The sequence below is a fragment of the Haemaphysalis longicornis genome, unplaced genomic scaffold (assembly GCF_048455015.1).
Source record: "Haemaphysalis longicornis isolate Haplotype H1 unplaced genomic scaffold, Haemaphysalis longicornis Haplotype H1 scaffold_1, whole genome shotgun sequence".
NCBI lineage: Eukaryota > Metazoa > Arthropoda > Arachnida > Ixodida > Ixodidae > Haemaphysalis > Haemaphysalis longicornis.
In genome coordinates this window covers 152,633,455-152,653,694 of record NW_027526203.1, presented here as the reverse complement: position 1 = coordinate 152,653,694, position 20,240 = coordinate 152,633,455, and the positions used below count along the sequence as shown (strand labels likewise).

The 20,240-nt window shown below is 51.0% G+C and overlaps 2 protein-coding genes across 2 annotated transcripts in view; one reads left to right on the top strand and one right to left on the bottom strand.

Moving 5' to 3' along the window:
* Window positions 1–20,240, top strand: part of LOC144138015 (nose resistant to fluoxetine protein 6-like) — a 141,538-nt gene that overhangs the window by 95,654 nt on the left and 25,644 nt on the right. The window contains exons 11-13 of the mRNA XM_077670055.1: window positions 773–892; window positions 9,042–9,162; window positions 10,798–10,984. Of these exons, the coding sequence (XP_077526181.1) occupies window positions 773–892; window positions 9,042–9,162; window positions 10,798–10,984 (428 nt within the window). The remainder of the gene's footprint in view (window positions 1–772; window positions 893–9,041; window positions 9,163–10,797; window positions 10,985–20,240) is intronic.
* On the bottom strand, window positions 16,189–17,079 carry LOC144174362 (uncharacterized). Its single transcript, XM_077703025.1, has one exon. It carries the CDS (start codon window positions 17,077–17,079, stop codon window positions 16,189–16,191), a length of 891 nt encoding a protein of 296 aa, XP_077559151.1.

Genomic DNA, 20,240 nt, shown 5'->3' with positions numbered 1-20,240 from the left:
TGCCCTCACTGCCAAACTATTTTGATTACTGAAAATAAGGCGTTTTGTGCGTGACGTCATCCCAAGTGGCGTAGAATGTGTATTGCAAAAAGGACGCAAGGGTTGCAGCGCACTGAACTTAAAATTCTGATTTGGAAAATAGTTTTCAAAATATTGTGACGAGAAGTGAGCTCACATCTGCCAGAATACTCGCTGCTGCCCAGTTTATCAATCGAAGAAAATTTTTTTGCCACACCAGAAAGTAATTAACCTCACTAAATTTAACGTCTGCTGCCGGGATTGTGTCCGCCGGCCATTGTGCAGCCAAAATTGGAATGGGATGGTAGCATACGGTATCGTTCGAATAGACCATTGCATTTACCAGGAGCATTTTCGACGTCATTTGAAGTGTAGGCAAGAAACATTAATTAGAGCCAATAAAAAACACGAAAAGCTTCCTTTTGCCTTTCCAAATTTCAGGGTGGGGGTCTAAAGCAGTAGACTTGCTTGCTGGCGTGACCATACGGAGGGGGATTGGGGGAAGGTCAACAGCGCACTTGATCTTTGTGTTTTATTTGGCGCCATAGGATGCAGTGGGAGTGGCCATCATTAGTGTATAACGCGGTTACGGCTGAACAATATGATACCAGGCTCCCATATTTCGGCTGAGTGGTTGCTGCCTAATCTGCGTAGAGACCTCTACGCTAGAGATAAAGCATATTTGATACCCCAGGTTCAACACTATCAGCGTTTTGTTTTTATATATCTTGTTTGTGCCCTTCACCGCCCTCAGGAGACGAGCCACTGTGGCAGTATTGGCGGTGCTGTCCGTTGCTGGCTGTTGCTTCGTGGCATGGCAGATGTACAGTACTCGACACACACCTTTCGGCGTCTTCATAACAGATACGTTCCAGTAAGTCATCGCACTGCCTCGGTGCTCCTCAAGGTAATTGATGAATGTGCCATGAGCCGCTAACAAACAGAAGCTGTCTTTTGTCCTTGGCCAATCTCCCCTTGAGTAGGTATGTCACCATTTCGAAAACTAATTGGAACTCCGTTCTAAGATGCTACGAATCTCGATTATAGTGGCTTCATAGAGCCACCCAAAGGCAAACAAGATATAGGAAGCATTGCCACGGGAAGCGATAGAGCTTTCGCATTCAGAGCACGTAATCAGACTTACAGGAACCTTGGAAGTCGCCTGCCATGTGAAGTGGACGTAGATTTCCGATTAAGACACTTGCCGGTCTCCGCGCATTCTTGTTCGTCCAGCGGGTTTGTCAGGGGCGTGGAATTGCGGAGTCATCTGCTGCTCCAAGCGCCGAGTTTTTCACCTCTTAGCGCACATATTTTACGCATTAGACCTCAGAAGAAGCAAAACATGAGTATCTAGTAGCCATTGTCCCCAAACAACCACTCTATGCTATTGCAGTGGTGTGCAATAAAAAAATGTTCTTTTGGTTCAAGAGACCGTTGCTAGACCTTGTGCATATTAATGTTCAAAGTCTTAGGAAACACTGGTATTTGCTGAATGTTCATTTACGCAATGCGGGTACTTACTTGGATGCATTGTTAAGAACTGAGCCTCACCTCACAGATTGGGAACGTACTACGTATGCGCTACAGGGTTTCCACCAATACTCTTTATGTCTTCCCGGCGAAAAGGGAGCGGGTATACCGGTATTTATAAAATAAATATGGCTGGCAGAAACAATTAGCTGCGAGTTTAAAAGTGCTCACGTTCTTGCCTGTACTGTAAGCAAGCCTGAGGCTAGTTTTGTTATCGTTCCTGTGTATAGGCCTCGGAATTCAGAGCTCCACTCATTCTTTGAAGAATTTTCAGTGTTTTTGAGAAAAATTACCCTCGAAAACTTTATTATAGCGGGCGATTTTATTATTCACATTCGTGATCCGCGAAAATACGGAACCGCGGACAACTTGGATTTGCTGGCTGGTTTTGGCATAGAAAGCTTTATACACAATTTAACTTGGGAATGAATGTGGGCTTCGCGAGCCTAAGCTGCTTCGCATTATTGCGCATGGAGCCGCAGGTGTTGCCATTCGTTGCGCAATCCCGGAGAGGAGAGGAGCTTCGGAGAGGAGAGGAGAGGATGAATGCCTCGTATACTGCAGTCTTTCCCTACGGGAAGATGACGACGGTGGTTGGACGCGAAGCTTTCTCCTGATGGATTGTTTGGTTGGCCAATTCCTAGGGGCATCCTGCCACAATCATCATCAGCGGTGCCTGGCCACGCATGCGCAGTGGGGGTGTGGTAATCAGGGTTCCCCTACGGGAAGATGACGACGGTGGTTGAACGCGAAGCTATCTCGTCGATGGATTCTTTGGTTGGCCAATCCCTAGGGGCATCCTGCCACAATCATCATCAGCGGTGCCTGGCCAGGCATGCGCAGTGGGGGTGCGGATGGCAGACAACGACAACAATGAGGGAGGGATGGATTCTTTGGTTGGCCAATCCCTAGGGGCATCCTGCCACAATCATCATCAGCGGTGCCTGTCCAGGCATGCACAGTGGGGGTGCGGACGGCGGACAACGATGAAGGAGGGAGGAACACAGCCCCGAGCATGAGATGCTTCGCATCTAAAAAGGGGCACAAACTTTTAGGTGAGGTGTTAGACGACAAACTGATATTTATTCCTCAAATCCAACAACTTAAGCATAAATGTATACAAACAATGAATATTCTTAAGGTTGTTTTACACCAATCCTATGGCGCTGACAAAGAACTGTTCCGTCTTTATACCGGCTTGAATGGGTCTCGGCTAGACTACGGCAGTGTCGTGTATGGGTCGGTGACAAGAAAGCATTAACAATCCTCGACTCAATGCAACACTTGGGTATTCGCCTTGCGCCGGCTGCTTTCCGCACCAGCCCAGTCCAACGCCTATATGCTGAATGTAACAAGTGGCGCGTTGAGGACCAACGGATGTACGTGGACTGTCTTTATGGTTTTAAGATTTCGTCGCTTCATTATCATCCTTTTAAACCCCTTTTTAATGATACACCCACATCCCTGCTGTTTGTAAATCACCCGTACATTGTCGTGCTCTTCTCACTTAGAGTGAGAAAGCGAGCTTGGTATCTCACGGTTTCTTTTTGAGACTTGCACACATAATAATTTTTCTGACATTTTACCGCCTTGGCAAGTTCGTGCAGTGTTTGTGATCAATCTTTTATAAAACTTGACTTCAATATTACAGCACTTTCTGTCTCTTCAGCATAAATACCCATGTGCAGAATATTACAATCATGACTCTAAAACCTCCCCTACGGTGTCTTGTGCTGCTCATGGTCCGAACGTTAATTCCTCCAGACCCATCAGGCTACACACATTTTCTCAGCAGAAGTATATGGAATTTTAGTCATTGTACAACACATTCTTAAAAATCAAATTCCGAAGTCCATGATCTGCACATTCATGAAAAATAGTCGTCCGAAGTTTGCTATTTCAAGCGCGCAATCGCCAGTATACGTGTTCACGAAAACGTATACCAAATATTACGGCTTTGCGCAGTGCACGGGCCATACAAACAAACATAAACGATTTTTATTTATTTCCTTTTTTACATGCCAGTCCTCGCCGTACATCAAGGGAGCATCACGTTGCTTTTACGGGGATGACGTAAGGTATATGACGCAGCTGGCGCTGAAGACAATGGCGCCGCTGTGGGCGGGTTATCTTAAATGATGTAACCAATGAGCGTTTCCGGCTCTGGGGGAAGCCGCCGGTGCATATTTCGGTGGTTCGGGCGGCTGCTTATACGAGCGACACTACGGCACGGCGAACATTTTTAGGGACGAATGTCGATCGTCACCATCCGTAATACGCGCTTAGCTGAGTTTGTTGACATAGCGCGTCGTTTACAAGATATGAATGATACTGAAAAACACGGAAGGTCTCTGTAGGCGCAAACGCCGCTAACACGCGACCGTGCCAATCTGCCTGCAAGGTGGCGAAAGAGCCCTCCTGCCTGTGCGGTGTATGCATGAATCGGCATACACCACAGCAGTTAAATCGTGTCATCACCTGCTAGAGGAAGGCTGTTGCTGGAAATCAGTTTACAAATGCGGGAAAGAGGGTGATAGCGCGGTGAAAACTTGCATTGGAAATCGGCGGCGGCGCGGCTTCGTAAAGTAGTGACCGAATAACTGCAGCGATGCGGTACGCGGGTCGCGCCTTTACTGCGCGACCCGGCTTCGGAGGGACGTATTCGTCGCGACTGCGCCTCATTCAAGAAACGCTAGCGAACCGCCATTCCTTGGTGGAAATCTTCTGTAGGAAAGGGGCCATGGACTCGGTGAGCGGTGGCCTCCTAGATTTATTCGAGTGCGTAATCCCGGCCCACGCAGCAAGTCCCGGCCTGAGCTGGAGAGCGGCGATGGCATGCTACCGCCCAGGCAACCGGCCGTGTTCGATCTCCCGTCGCGTGAAACTGCTGACGCTGCCCAGGCACCGCTGATGAAGATTGGGAAAGGATGTGGATATATGATAGTGCCGCTAAATGCAGATGGTGTTGCCGCCACTACAGGGCTCCCCCTAGCGCGGAGCGCGGTAAGATAAATGGCTATTACTTGCGAAAAATGTACAGCGAAGAACAGGTAATTAGCAGGGTCCGTCCACATTCAAGGTCCTTAGGTTGTCCTGGTCAGCCCTGTGAGAGCGTCCGGTGAGAGTTGATAGTGCGGTGAAAGAGTTCTCCGTGGTCCCGCGCAGAAACGGACATGTTGCGCTGTGGAAGCTGACAGGCGCTCCCGCAAGCACAGGAGATGCCCCGCAGATGGCGAGAGCACCGTCAGGATGACAATGTGATCGAATGGAGGTTGAGTGTGAGGGTTTGGCGTTTCTGCCATCCAGGCAGCGCCATGAAGTAGCGTGTGAAAGAATATGGAGCAGGTGAATGGGTGGAGAATGTCCTACGCAGTCGTAGGGGTAGGTGTCGATGATAGCGGGCGAAAAGTTGTCTCCGTTTAGCTAGCGACGCCAACACTGTCGTGGCAGTGGCTGGTCGACGCGGAGTAACGAGCCGTCCGCTAGGTACACGGCGTTTGTGTGCTCGAATGTGGCTTTGACGACTCGGCGTAGAATACGCGGCGTCTGTAAGTGAAGCAACAGGCGAGAATGAACGAGGTAAATGGCTCGGACTGCGACTGCGGTCTTCCTTGTTCTCACTTACTAAACCTGTCCTTTTCCACAGACTCCTAAACCCCCATCTGGCTTTCAATGCCCGTTTCCTCTATTCTACAACTGAAGTGCCGAGGCAAGCACGGCCGATGCGAAAAGCCAGGCAGTGGGAGCGGGCCGACCGCCGACCCCCGACCACCGCTCGGCGCAGCCAGTAGTGAGCGGAGCATGCGCGTCGGCTGTTAAAAAAACTGTGACGTACCTCCCAGTGGAGCCAAGGACAGCGTGTATCTTAGAGCGCCAAAGCCGTTTTCCGGTTTTCTAGGTGGTGTTGCAGCAGACCGGGGAACTCGTAGCTTCCGCAATGCTGTGGAGGCATGAAGAAACGGCGAAAGTTTTAGGCATTATTTCTGGCCTTCTTTTAATGAGCAATTACTCGACTTGTGTTTAACGATTTTAAGCCATTTTTTTCGGGAGGACGTTCCTTCAATAGTACTCCAGCAATTGCGCGCGTAAAATCGGGACATTTGCAACACTGTTTATTGCCCCTTTAAAGTCCGCAGCTAAAATTAGTGCCCAATTCAGAAATTTTCGAGAAAAGTTCAGTAGAAATTTTATGAACGACATTGATTAGTGGTGTTCACGAACAAGACGGTGGTGTGCACAGAGGGGTTCATATAAGTCTACATATTATATGAGTTCTTTTTATGTTGGCTCGGAGGGCCAACAGTTTGTCCAGAAGTGACGCGGTGCCGCGGGGCAAGTGTTACGTCTGTGCTGAGAAGGAAGTACAAGAGCTGCAGGCTCAGCGTTCGGTACCTTGGCGTAAACCAAAAGAAGTGACCGTAGCTTCTGGAGCGTGCTAACCGATCATGTTGCCACCAGAACCCAGCAGCCGTCATTGTATTCAACTCCTTCTGTCTTCGTTCGGGGTAGTTCCGCCCAGGAATATGTTTCTACAACTAGCGCTGCTTGAAACGCTTCTGCAGAACTTCAAGTTGGATCAAGAGTTACATGGTTGAAAGCAGCACCTCGAAACGTGATGGATTAAGTCTCCCCATCTGGTGGCATCTCAGTGCGCAGGGGAGTGGCACCGCAGTCCAGGTTCCGGACATCTGTTGGCTTTCTTTTCATTAGGTTTTCGCGTCGCTTGCTTTCTGCCTGTGTTTAAGCCTTTTTAGCCTAAGCTTAAGGGTTGGCGTTCGCTATGTTTGGGCGAGTCAAAAGCAGTGACTGTATTTTCTTGAACGGGCATACCAATCATGTTGACACTAAGTACTTATTCAAGTTTTAAGAAGAGCCAGGTAGTTTGTGCCAGCGCCATCGCAACAGGATATATTAAGCCCCCTTATCAGGCGCCGCATCAGTGCGCATGGGAGTTGGACGGCTGTCAGCGTGGTAGACATATGTTGCTTTTGTTTTCTTCAGGTTCTGGCTTGGCTTCTTTCTAGCCTGCATGGAAGCAGATAGAATGCAGACTGGACGTTCGCATTCTTGGTGGAAGCCATTAGGAGCGACCGTATCTTCTGCGACGCGGATGCCGATCCCGTTGCCACCAACACTCCTCTCCAGCTTAAATCAAGAGGCAATGTTGTTAGGGGCAGCACCATCGCAACAGGATATAATCGGTCTCATTGCCTGACGACACCACAGTGAGGATAGAAGTGTCGCGCCAGTCCACATTGCAGACACCTCTTGCTGCTGGTTTCGACGTTCGGACGCGGGGTTTGTGCATGTGTGACAGCTGAAAGGCTGCAGGGTCCATTTTCGCAATCTAGAGGATAGCAAAAGCAACAACCGTATTTTCTAGAACGCTCTTGCGAATAACTTTGCCATCAGACCTTTTCTTCAAGCTTCATCAAGAGCTACGTCCGTGGTGACAGTGCGATCGCAACAGAATATATTAAGTCCAATGAGGTGGCGACAATGAGGTGTTGCAGCACACGTGGCAGACATCTCTTCCTTCCGTTTTTTTATGTTCTGATGCGAGGTGTTCCCTGCCGATGTGGAAGCACAAAAGCTGCAGGCAGGGCGTTCGCTATCTTGTGGGAAGCCGAAGGCAGCAACCGTATTTTCTTGAACGTGCTTGCCAGTCACATCTTCATTAGACCTTTTCTTCAAGTTTCAACAACGGCCATCGCAACAGGATATAGCAAGCCCCATCTTGTCACAACTCCCCCATCTCACAAGAGAGTGACACTGCAGTAAACATGGCAGAATTGTTTTCTTCAGGTTCGATTGCGTGCGCAGCTTTCTGCCTCAGTGGAAGCGAAGAGGCTGGAGGGGCGGCGATCGCCATCTCGGCGGAAAAGAAAAAGAGCGACCCTAACTTCTGAAACAGGAATGCCATCATGTTGAAACCAGCACTTTTCAGCAAGTTGGAACAAGAGTCAAGTCGTTGCACGCAGCACCGTCACAAGAAATAGGTCCCACCACCTGGTGACACAATATAGATTATAGCCAATAATTCCCACAGCCTATCAAGTTACTTACAGGGGAACTTGTTACTACAACTACCGTCAAATATCAATTTAACGAAGTTGAGGGGACTCGCGAATTGTATCGTCAAATCTAGAACTCCGGTAAAACGAGTGAGGAATTTCTCGGTCACTTAATTCGGTATACTCCATTTTATACTGTACAGACATGCAGTCAGCCAAGCGGAGTCGTATTTGCGCAGTGTAAATTCCCCAAAATAAAATTGTGGCCCACGCGTATAAAAAAGGCCACGAGAATTGTTGCCTGAACCAAAAATGGCTGCGGGTTAGCTCAGCTAACCTTGGATATGGAAAGCAAAAGCTTGGCTTAGTCTGGTTGAGTCTTCGTTTCGCTTGATTAAACCTTTGATTTAGCTGTGTTGGCGACCACGTCTGAAAGCCGTTCGGTTCAAGGAAACGCTCACAGAAGGAAGCCGGGCGAACGAGGCGTTTTCCGGCGCGAACGCGGCGTTCGTTTATTGCGAACACCCCGTTCTCTTCGCCAGGCGCCAGACTACGGCCGCTCAATGGAAACAAGATTTTGATCGAGCGGCCGTGGCTAGACGAGTCACGTTGCCCGAAACGACCCAGCGCCGCTTGCATGGGAGGCTGAGGGGGTGGTTGGCTGCATCGGCATAAGCGGAGGTGGCGACCACTGTCGGTGCCCGCAGGCGCCAACAGCGGAGCGGGCCCGGCGAATCACGCGATGCGCTTCGAAGAGTGTGTCGCCGGGGGTGTGTATCCGGTCAAAAGGTCATTTGCGCCTCCTCCACGAAATCGCTGGAGGAAAGCAGTAAAACTTGGCTTTAAAACGGCACCCGGGGGACTAGAAATATATGTCCCACCAAAGAAGTCGGTGATGTGATGTTTGCTTGCATGCGCTTTGTAAGCAACGGCCGCACACATTTCTTGTAAGTTTGTAGTGCGTCCAGCGCGTTTTCCGTATCCTCGTGCGCTTCGGCAAACACCTGCAGCATTTCAAGGCGAGAACAATCCACGAGAACAATCCACAGAACGATGGCGAATGAACAACAACACAAAGCCCACCCCGCAAAATCCGACCGCCCAAAACCGCATTGCAAATGCGAAATGGAGCGTTTGGACGTACGAATAAAACTTTTTTTTTTTTACCACTGGAGCCATCTGGTGAGTTGAACTCAAAATTACAACTGCCGGTTTGCGCCGCGCAGTTCCATAAAATCAGGGCAAAGGTGATCTTCGATATCATCTTTGGCGCGCCATGAAACAATTTAGAGGACTTCTTTACAAAATAGACCAAAAATGACCACTTTTCAAGTTGTTTTTTGTTTGGTGTAACACTCTAGCAGAGAATGACAGCTTAAAAAGGTCAGCTAATATTGGAAAAGAGTGTGGCTGAAAGACATGGTCGTTTTATGCAGTAATCTGAATTGGGTTACGCTTTTTTGTCACTCGCGATCGCAGGGACTACTTGGACTTCCTGACCGACGTCTATATGCTGCCTTCTTACCATGCCGCGAGCTATTTCGGTGGTTGCATCACTTTTTTCATCGTGCAAAAATACAAGAATGAGAAGATTGCGAAGGTAAGCAGCCTAATTTCGAAGGTATGCAGACGCCATCAGTCTTCGATAGTGTGGCGTGAATGTAAATGAATATACATCGCTCAGAATGTACAAGTACAAAACATTAAAACTACTTTAGTTGAAAATCCAGCGTCCATGGCACACAAATTATTGCCGACGCGTGGTACGCAAAATAGCCGAAGCATGGCGCACCAAATAAGGCCGACTACTGGAGGAACAAAAACAAAAATGGGTCAAATACTGCTCGAACTGACGCCACCTTTCTCCGAGAAGTTTCTATAAAGAAATCAAAGAATTTAGGTACATATGGCGCTGAGTGAAATTAACGCCAGCCTCCTTTCGCGGAATGTGAGGTGGACACAAACCCTGGACAAAACCGCTCGATGATTTTCTATGACTGAATATGAACCTTCTGAGGGCTTCTGGCGGCATTTGTCCCGTGTCCTACCGGCACCGGGGACGATGGGAGAAAAAAAAGACGCGCGCAGAGAGGATGCGAGTAGGGGCCAAACATTGCCACCCGTGCCTCCTTTGGGGCCGCCGCCGTTATGGCCTTTTCGGGAGCGTGGCTTCCGTTTAGGGCCCTTCGAAACTAAAGAACGCGCAAGTTATCGCAACAAAGCGCCGCTGTACAAGAGTGTTGCCTCGGGGCTAACGGGTTACGCTCACAGAGCGTAACCCCTACGGGTACTTATGAGCGCCGGGGCGCCTAATAGCCGCCCTGAGTGTGGGAATCTTTCCTCTCCGGCGTGTACTACGCGTTCGTACTACGCCTTGAAGAGGACGGAAACGCCAGAAATACGGCGGGGTGGTGTTTGGCTCCACCATTGGGTTATTCGAGAAGTCCGGCTGACCATACGAATTTGCTGCGGGGCATACATTTGGCGCGCGGGATTCAGCTCCCGCGCTAGATAGCCAGCAGCTGCAGACTTGGCTGGAATCTTTGAAGATATCAAGAACCAGCGCGCCTCCAGGCTTGCTGCACGTAAAACTTTGAAGTCTAGGGCTTAACTAAGGGTCGATCGCTAAGGTAGGAAAGCTAGAGCGTATACCCCAGTTAATCGATCGACAAGGCAGCAAGGTGTTCTCATCCCTTTTGTAAATACGTTTGTGTACCTAATTAATTGTAAATACAGTTTTTGTTTGTGATCTTCCCGTAATCACCATCTTCTCGTAGTCTGATTATTCGACAACACCGCCGAGCTCCAAAAGCGAAGGTTTCCTTCCCCACCACAACGAACCTGCAAACCTACCAACGAAGGTGCTTACTCCTGCGTTCAACCACAGAGTGCAGAATAAGGACACGACAACTCCTTCATGCGGTTCTTCAGCATAATAGCTTGTGTATGCAGCTTCAGTTGGATTAAAATGCCTACACCGCAGTAATTATATGTAGGCAAAGACATGCATGAGGACATTTGTTCTAAGAAATTGAAGACACATGTTGGGTTGTTTAAGAAGTCTGCAACGTTTTTCGGGAACGTTCCAGTTATGGTCCCACCATGCGACGCATGTCCCTCGGTAGCCAGTTATGAAGTTTTTCAATGCCAGCGCTGGTCAATTCAGGGGACTCTCCCGCACTGGCCTTCGATTCAGAAGCCGCCCGTAATGCCGCCCCTTGCGCACGAACTGCAGAGTACACGGGTGTTGCTGTGGACGGCCGTTGTGGGATGCTACGCAGCCTGCGTCATCTACCGCTTCGATTGGACACGCGGAGGAAAGCACAGCGTCCTGGAGAACGTGCTCTTGGGCTTCTGGGATCGCATCATATGGACGACTGGCCTCGCTGCGCTCACCTTCCTTTGTGCATCCCAGCATGGAGGTAAGCAGAGCTGCTTTTTATTTGTTTACTTTTTATGCGCCTGTGTTTTTGTTTATTCGTTTACGTATGTATTTATTTTAAGCAGCAGGGCACGCCCATCTCAGGTTGGGCGCTGTACAACGAACAATTTTCAAAACAGTAAGTCCCAAACGAGGGCAATAACTAAAACTAGCCACAAAAGGCCTCGCGTAAAGCACATATCATTCGCGTGATCTTGAACATTGCAAGACTTCAAAAACTATTCAGCGGGTGGGTCGGTAACTGACATAAAAACACTCGTAGATTCGCTCAGTGAATTGTATGAACGATTAGAAAATAGGCAGGTTTTTTCCGCGACGACCACTCTATGTCGCTTGGATTGACTGGCGAGGTACGGTGATAAGTAGGCAAGAACGTTAAAAAGCGGTCGCGTGCCCAAGCAGATTCTCTGGCCAAAAACTGCGACGCTTGAGATGGGTGAGCTAGCGATCGAGGTCGGGCGATATAACACACCTCTCCGAGCAGGCGGACTTTTTTCTGCGCTATATAGGAACTAGTGTGGTCCAGCTGTCCTCGGCGGGATGTACCTCACATCGGCTCCGTCTTTAGCCCCTTGTTTCATTGGAATATTGACACCCCCACTTTAAGATTGGTGCCCCGAGGATCGCTGTGTCACAGGGATTCCTGGGATCCAATATCTTGGACATCGGAGTCCCTGCCAGTCAGTTACAACCATCGGAAGGTTCGACCACCCCGCCGACTGCGCTAGGTCTACTTCGGACTCACGATTCCACCTCGCTTGCCTGAGCAGCAGCGGCGGCGTCGTGGAACAAGCCTCCACAAGGATGATGAGTACCCTAGGCTGAATGCGCAGAGCACAACGAGACCGCCGGCACCCTCCGAAGCGCCAGCCACCTGCTTCCCCACTTCCACCCTCCGACATCAAAATTATCCTACGCCCACCCGGCGGATTAGCACTAACGTCTGCCGCACAAGCAACGCTAGCTTACGTCATCCAGGCTAAAGCTGGATTAGCCTCTAACCGAGATGACCAGATAAGATCAGCAAGATTTGTTGACGCGTTAGTTGGTCTGATACTTGACAAGCCATGAGGATATAAATAAATAAATAAAAAAACAAAAAAATAAATAAACAAATAAATAAAATTCTTGTATAAATAAATGTGTAGGCAACTCTTTGGAGGTATTTTTCTTGGCCAAGACGCATAAAGCAGATTTGCCGTTTCGGACAGTGGTTAGTGAGAGAGGCTCTTGGCAGATCCAGGTCAGTAGGTTTCTTCAGAAACATTTACATACGCTAGAGGTGTGTGATCCTTTTGCAACCAGAAATTCAAAGGATGTAACTTGCTTTTTTGAACAACACCAGAACATAGGGTTTATGTTTTCTGTCGATGTTAAAGACCTCTTTGATTCCGTGCCTCATGCTGAACTACTCGAGTTGGTTAGGTCCTGTATAGAGGAGAACGGTGAGGTTTCGTTTCAGAATTCAACAGGGATGAATGTAGATAATTTTATAACTTTACTTGAATTTTATCTCAATAGCACTCAGAACTTTTCACAAACGTTTTTACTTGCAACGTCGTGGTATATGTATCGGTTCGTGTGTAGCCCCTGTCCTCTGTAATATTTTTTTGTCTTATATTGACCACACCCTAGGGGATGTTTTTAATTGGAACAAGGTTCTAAAAGTTTTTGGTATGTGGATGATTTTTTAATTCTTTTAAAGAAGCAGAATCACTTGAGCTACCATGACCTGATGAACGGGATTTCAGATGACTTTAGACAACATGGAAAGGGGCTGACGTTTACACATGAGGTTCCGAAAGAAGAAACTCTACAGTTCCTGGACATAGAAATGTCTGTTTCTGAAACACATGTGTGTTGGATGTATCATTCAAGACTTGCAAAAGATCTTTTACCTTATCAGTCGGCGCATTGAAAGACCGTGAAAGAGGTTGTGGAGCGCATGCCACGGAGGCGTTGAAACAGAGACGACCAGACCACGTAGCAAGGCCGGTTTATTCCGAACCCCGTGGGGTCTCTTAACTCCTGATGCCAGGGGTGCGCGAGCCCTCCGGTGGGTGAGCGCGCCCGTGGGCCTGCGTCACGCTGCTGACGCTGGTACTGTGGCTTGCCGCTACAGGGCTCCCCCCCAAGAAAGAAGCTGGTGTGACGCTCTGATGGCCCCAACGTACATGATGGTCACGGTGGTGTGCAGCCACAGTGGGAGGACTCGTAGGGTTGATGTCGGCGGCGGTGACGTATGCCGGCTTCAGGCGCTCTAGGGCTATGTTGTCGTGAGAGCCATTGATGTCGATGACATATGTTGACGAGTGTCGTTGTACTACAGAGAAAGGGCCAAAGTAGTGTGGTTGCAATGGGCGGCGCACGGGTCCGTACCGCACAAACACATGTGTTGCCTGTTCAAGGTCCGGAAGCACATAAGGTCCTCTGGGTTTTCGTTCCCGTGTAGGCTGCGGTCGAAGGTCAGCGAGGATCAATCTCAGCGATTTCACGTAGTCCGCGGCGGAAGATGCTTGAGACGGTACCTCGAACAGGTCGGCTGGTAGTCGAAGCTGGGTTCCAAAAACGAGTTCAGCCGAAGAACACGTCAGGTCAATTTTAAAGGCGGTGCGTATGCCCAGAAGTGTGAGGGGCAAGCGCTAGACCCACTGTGTTGGGCAGTCGTGTGCTGTGAGCGCGGCTTTAAGTTGGCGGTGAAAGCGTTCGACGAGTCCATTTGTTTGTGGCCGGTACGCTGCCGTGCGCAAACGAGTCGTGCCGAGGAGGTGAAGGAGCTCGGCGAACAAAGCAGAATCGAACTGCCGCCCGCGGTCGGTGACGATGGATGAAGGGCATCCGAAGCGCGCTACCGACATCGACACGAATGCTGACGCTACCGTGGGTGCGGAGATGTCGGGTAGCGGTGTGGCTTCAGGCCAGCGTGTGAATCGGTCCACACAAGTCAGTAGGTGGCGGTAGCCTTGGCAAGGGGGCAAGGGACCGACGAGGTCGATGTGCAAGACGGCGAAGCGCTCATCAGGTTGTAGGAAGGTCTTAGCCGGTGGAACTGGGTACCGGTAAACCTTTGCGGGTTGGCATGGTGCACAGGTGCGGACCCAGTCGCGAACGTCAGCGTTCATGCGAGGCCAGACAAAACGAGCCGCGATCAGTTTCTGCGTCGCACGAATCCGAGGATCGGCCATGTTGTGCAGGGCATCGAAGAGCTCGCGACGGCAGGTTTTGGGTACGAATGGTCGTGGCTTTCCAGTCGACAAGTCGCAAACGATCTGCTGTCCGTCGAGTGTCACGTCTTCGAGCTGGAGCGCAGTTGGGGATGTGCGAAGACGCAGTAGCTCCGTGTCGTCTGCTTGGTCAGCAGCCAGCCGGTGGAGGTCGGGTGCAATTAAAAGCGGCGAAGTGGAGGCAATGGCGTCCACGCGGCTTAGAACATCCGCAGCTGTGTTGTCAACGCCACTGACATACTTGATATCCGCCGTAAACTCGGACAGGTAGGCAAGCTGCCGCACTTCTCGTGGCGTGTAATGGGTGTCGGGCCGGCTGATGGCGTACGTCAAGGGTTTGTGGTCAGTGAAGATGGTGAACTGACGACCCTCAAGAAGATGTCGCAAGTGACGCACAGCCAGATACATTGCCAAAAGTTCACGCCCGAAGACACTGTACCGGGTCTGCGGTGGGGTTAGACGTTTTTAGAAGAAGGCCAAGGGCTGCCACGCGCCATTTACGTGCTGTTGGAGGACAGCTCCCACAGCAGAACTCGAGGCGTCCGTCATCAGCGCGAGTGGACGGCCTAGATTTGGGTGAGCGAGGAGAGCGGCGTTTGCCAGCGCACGTTTGATGTCATGAAAGGCTGCCTCAGCACTTGCGGTCCAGTCCAATTCAGTGGTGGAGCGCTTCCCGGAAAGCAGGCGGTCGAGAGGCTCAAGCAGAGAGGCGCAGTTTCTGATAAAGCGACGGTAGAAGTTTACCAGAGCCAGGAACTGGCGAAGCTTGGTGACCGACGTTGGAGTTGGGAAGTCAAGAATGGCCTGGACCTTGTTGGAGAGGGGCTGAATGCCTGTCGCATCCAGTCGATGTCCCAGAAAGTCGAGGGCGGGAATACCGAACTCGCTCTTCGCTGCGTTGATGACAACGCCATGGGCAGCTAAGCGTTCGATGAGAATGCGGAGATGGTGAAGATGCTCCTCTAGGGACGTACTTGCTACCAGCAGATCGTCTACGTAAGCATAGACGAAGGGCAGTCCGCGCTTCACTGTATCGATGAAACGCTGAAACGTTTGGGCAGCGTTCCTGAGGCCGAACGGCATTCGGAGGAACTCGAAAAGGCCGAAAGGTGTTGTGATTGCCGTCTTGTATATGTCCTCCTCGGCGACGGGGATCTCGTGGTACGCCCGTACAAGGTCGATTTTTGAAAATATGGTGGCACCGTGCAGACTGGCGGTGAAATCTTGTATGTTGGGGAAGGGGGTACCGATCTGGGATGGTGGAGAGGTTCAAGAATCGGTAGTCGCCACAAGGTTGCCAGTCACCGTTCTTCTTGGGTACCATGTGCAAGGGTGATGCGTAGCGGCTGGAAGAAGGTCGGACGATGCCAAGTTCCAGCATGTGCTCGAACTCTGCACGGGCGATCTTGAGTCTGTCGGACGAAAGAAAACGGGTGGTCCGGTAGTGGTGATATGATGACGGACGTCGTGAGTCACAGGCTGAGTCCAGTCGGGTGGTGACGTGACGGTGGGGAACTCCTTTAGCAGGGTGGCAAACGGTTCTTCAGCAACTAGAGCGCCGGAAGGCGCTACGTCAGCAGCTGCTGTCGCTACGACGCCTTGAACTGAGAGGAGGGTTGTGGCGTCGAGAAGTCGCCGTCGCTTGACGTCGACTAGGAGGCCATGTTTGGTAAGAAAGTCCGCACCAAGAATGGCAGAGCGAACGTCCGCGACCGCGAAAATCCACCGAAAAGTTTTGCGAAGACCCAGGGTCAAAGTCAGGGATCGCTGCGCGAAAACGGGAATGCGCGTGCCGTTCACTGCCTGGAGGTAGAAGACTGCGTTGGAGGTGCGGTCGTGGCGTGACGCTGGCAAGACGCTGACTTGCGCTCCCGTGTCGACGAGAAACTTTGCCCGGTGGTGCGATCGACGATGTGAAACAGGCGACATTCTTCAATGGGGCCAGAACCGCTCGTCGCCGCTAGCGGTCTGCCAGGCCGTTTCCCGTCCATGAGCATGGCAAGAGGCAGTGGCGAGTGTCTCCGCCGAAACGGCGGTGGTAGAAGCATACACCGGGGACTGATGTAGGGCTGCGTCCACGAGCGGCATCACGGCGTCGGGAAGACGAGCGGTCGCGTCGGCGTGACGGGCGGGAAGAATGTGTTGAGCTGTTTCGCCTCGTCGCCGCGACAAGTTGCTCCAGTCGTTCGCACAGGTGATCGACACTGGCAGGCGACGCAGACGCACCTTCGTCGGCAGGAGCTGGCGTCGTGCGAGGGGCGGGTGATGCTGGCGTCGCGGTCACAGCAGCAATAGGTGAAGCTGTGCTGGCTACTTCCATTACCTTGTCGGCCAGGGACGCGAGCGAAGGAAGATCCATGGATGACGCTGTTGCGAGGACCATTTGTACGTTCGCAGGCAGGCGCTGCAGAAAGAGCTCGCGCAGCAATGCGCCGTCCATGGCTTGGGCACGTGAGCCGAGGAGTTGGGTCATGCGCCGCAGGAGTTGGCTCGGTCTGCCGTCGCCAAGCTCTTCGGTGTAAAGTAGCTGCTGTAGGCACGTGCGCTCAGATGCTGCTGTACGTTCGAGGAGCGCGGCTTTGAGCTGGTCGTAGGCGGTTGCTGGAGGGTTGCGTATGAAGGAAGCAAGAATGTCCGCAACCTCTTCCGCAGCAGTCGCTGGTAGAGCTCTCACGACGTAGTGAAACTTGCGTTCTTGGGAGGTGATGCCAGACAGCGCGAACTGTAACTCGGCCTGGAGGAACCAGATGGCCGGGTTGTGTTCCCAATACGGCGGCAAGTGGATAGCCAGGGCGGCGATCTCGTTGCCGGCTGCTGGCGGTGCTCGCTGGTTCTGGTCGTTGCTGGACATGGCTCTACAACTTCGCTGGGAGGGATATCACGTCCGGGTCACCAACTGTGGAGAGCATGCCACGGAGGCGTTGAAACAGAGACGGCCAGACCACGTAGCAAGGCCGGTTTATTCCGAACGCCGTGGGGTCTCTAACTCCTGATGCCAGGGGCGCGCGAGCCCTGTGGTGGGTGAGCGCGCCCGTGGGCCTGCGTCACGCTGCTGCCGCTGGCACTGTGGCTTGCCGCTACAAGGTATTGCTGCAATGTGCCTTGAGTCTTCTCTTATGAAGCCGTGCTCGCACAGAATGGAGGAAAGTTTTAAAAACCAAGTGTCCCGGTTGGACGATGCTGGCTTCCCCTGTACGATCCTGGCGGCGGTGAGTGAAACAATCCTCCAAAAGACAAAAAGAAAAACGCGCAGAAGGGTATCAAAAGATGGTGCGAAGCCAGTGGTGGTTCCATACATGCATGAAGTAACCCACAATTTGAAAAATGTGGCTAATAGGTACGGGAGTACCTATAGTGTTCTTTGCTCCCGTGAAGCTGGCACAGCTTTGTTCTCTGACTGCAAAGGAGAAAACCAAAAGGAGCGGTTGTGCGGCGAAAAAACATTCCAAGCCCTTTGTGATGTGCGCGAAAGGCGTCGTTTACGAACTTCCACTGACATGTGGAAAGGCCTATATTGGGCAAACTGGGCGCTGCATGAACGATCGTGCAGAGGAGCATGAGCGCGCTTTGGGAGATATAGATGCTAGAACTAACTTGACGGAGGATTGCAGAAATTGCGAAAAACGTGGGTGCAGGCCGCGACTGAATGAGATTAAGATTCTTGGCCGGGGCACCAGTGCTGTCCCGCGGGGGATAATGGAAGCCTCCTTGATAAATAACGCGAACAATTGCGTGAGTGACACATCTTTGGCTTTGTATAAAAGAGAGTCTGAATTGTTAAAGTCTTGTCTGTAGGGTTGACGATGAACATGTTCTTTCTTGGCGTTTCGCACATGTATGTTAGGCGCATGCGCCAATTTGTCTTATATTTGGGGGCGTAAGCCCTTGAATAAATTAGTTATTAGTTGCGCTCGTCTTGTTGTCTCCTCTTCGTGTCATCGTTCCGCGCAGTCCTCGTGGCTTGTCAAGGACCAAATAAGAATTATCCACGTCGCCAACTGCGTCATCATCAGCACCCCATCAGAGGACCGAGCAAAAATGTACGCCAACATCAGCTCCCTCACGGTCCGTGGACAGCACTATGAAATTGCAGCCCATGTATCGGCACCAGCCAACACCGTTGTCGGTGTAATCTTCAGCACTCCCGAGGACGATACTCCAGAGCAGATCATCAATAGCATTTGCAACTACCCGGACCACAAAATACTGAATTCTAAAAGGTTGAACTCATACAATATGGTTCAAATTCTATTCGACGGCATGCAAGTCCCCTATTGGATCCGCTACAGGGCCACTACCTATCGCTGAAAGCCGCTTCGGAGGAAGAAAGAGGCCGGACAGAGACCAGGTGTGTGCCCGAATTCGCACATTCAAGCTCGGACCTGCTGCTCCAGCTGCGGCACAGTGAACCCCGCTGTAGCCAACACCTGTGCTCCCCGGCGCATCGTCTGTGCGTGCCTTCATCTCACTGGGACTACGGATTCGCCTAAACGATTTCAAACGCGCAGACGACAACCTACATTTGTCCAGATCGTGGCTGAAGGGCACAACACCACCCATGAAAAGAGAGCCGAATTACTGCTATCACAGAACAAACGTCAGGGACCCAAAACCCAAGACGCGGGGCCCAAAACAACAACCGGTGCCACCGACTCTCGCACCGCCGCCGGGACACCTCGTCAAAACCCGAACTGAACTTCGGAAAACAGCTGAGCTACCCCAGCGCCTCTCACCATGGCTCGTCACACCCACTCCCGCCCCTAGTTCCCTCCCATGACATACTTAAAGCGCTTAATACCATTAGGGAGGAAATGACTCTCCTTCGCCAGAAAAACGTAGCACTCAGGCAGGAGAGCCAATCTCTGAAACAGAGTATTACTCCAAGCTTGGAAGAAGCAGCCTCTCCCAATCCCCCACAACCCAAGCGTGAGGCAGTTCCCGTCGACTCCCAGCCTGCTCTGGCCCTATCGTACGGCGATGAACCGGTAGGAAAGCGCCTTGCCGCTATAGAAAACTCGTGTAAGCAGGCCTTACTGTAGCAAAAAGCAGAATACTCCAACTTGTATCAAACTCTGCAAGGCAATATCTCCGCTCTTCAGGATAACATTGAGGAATTACGAACGGAACTACAAAATTTTATGAGAGAAATGTTCGCCAATATTAATGCTTCCAGAGCCCCTCCCGCGGAGAACAGGCTCCCTTATGGCCCCAGGTATGAGTACAAAAAGGAGCTGCTCCGAATCTGGCCGTGGAATTGCAGAGAGCACCTGAGGGAATGTCCCAATCTGCAGATGCTCATTCAGTCAATGGAGTTCCCCCTGTAGTTATTGTCTTACAGGAAACAGGCACTGTAGTTAAGCTTCCGTGTTACAAGGCGTTCCAGTGCGTAACCAATCCCAAAACGCCCGTGTTGGTGTAGCGGAATGTGCCAGCTGAAAGTTCTAAATTCGATAGCGATCACCTAATTATTCAGACGGATATCTTCTTCGACGCCACCATTTCGCCGCGACCCAGACAAACCTATTTTTCTAATTGGGATGAATTCCGCTGCGTCCGTGCTAATAACCCCTCGCAAGAAGTTACCACCGACAACTTCCAGGACTGGATTGAGAGTATCATCTCCGATGCCCGACTTGTGAGTGCTCGCTTAGACCAGAAAATTCCTTCGGATGCAGTCGATTCCCGGCTATAGCACACGTGGGAAGCCTTCGAAAGCGTACAACGCCTCTCGCACAACAAGCACAACCGCAAACTCCGTCATAAGCTAGTGTAGTTAAACGAGGCCACAGAAAACCAGGTTGCCGAATTGGCGCGATATCTATGGGGGCAGATCTGTGATCAGATGAAGGGGAATTTAAGTATGAAACGCACATGGTCACTTCTCAGACATCTTGTAGACCCCGAGCGGTTCAAGACGACTCACATTAATAGGTTATCCGCCATAGTTCATAATTTCCCGGGCACAAATCAGCAACCTCTCAACAAGGTCGCCTGCTATGGGAACAAAAAAAA

Coding starts and splice junctions, on each gene's coding strand:
- LOC144174362 (XM_077703025.1), bottom strand. CDS start 17,079: ATGTCCAGCAACGACCAGAACCAGCGAGCACCGCCAGCAGCCGGCAAC.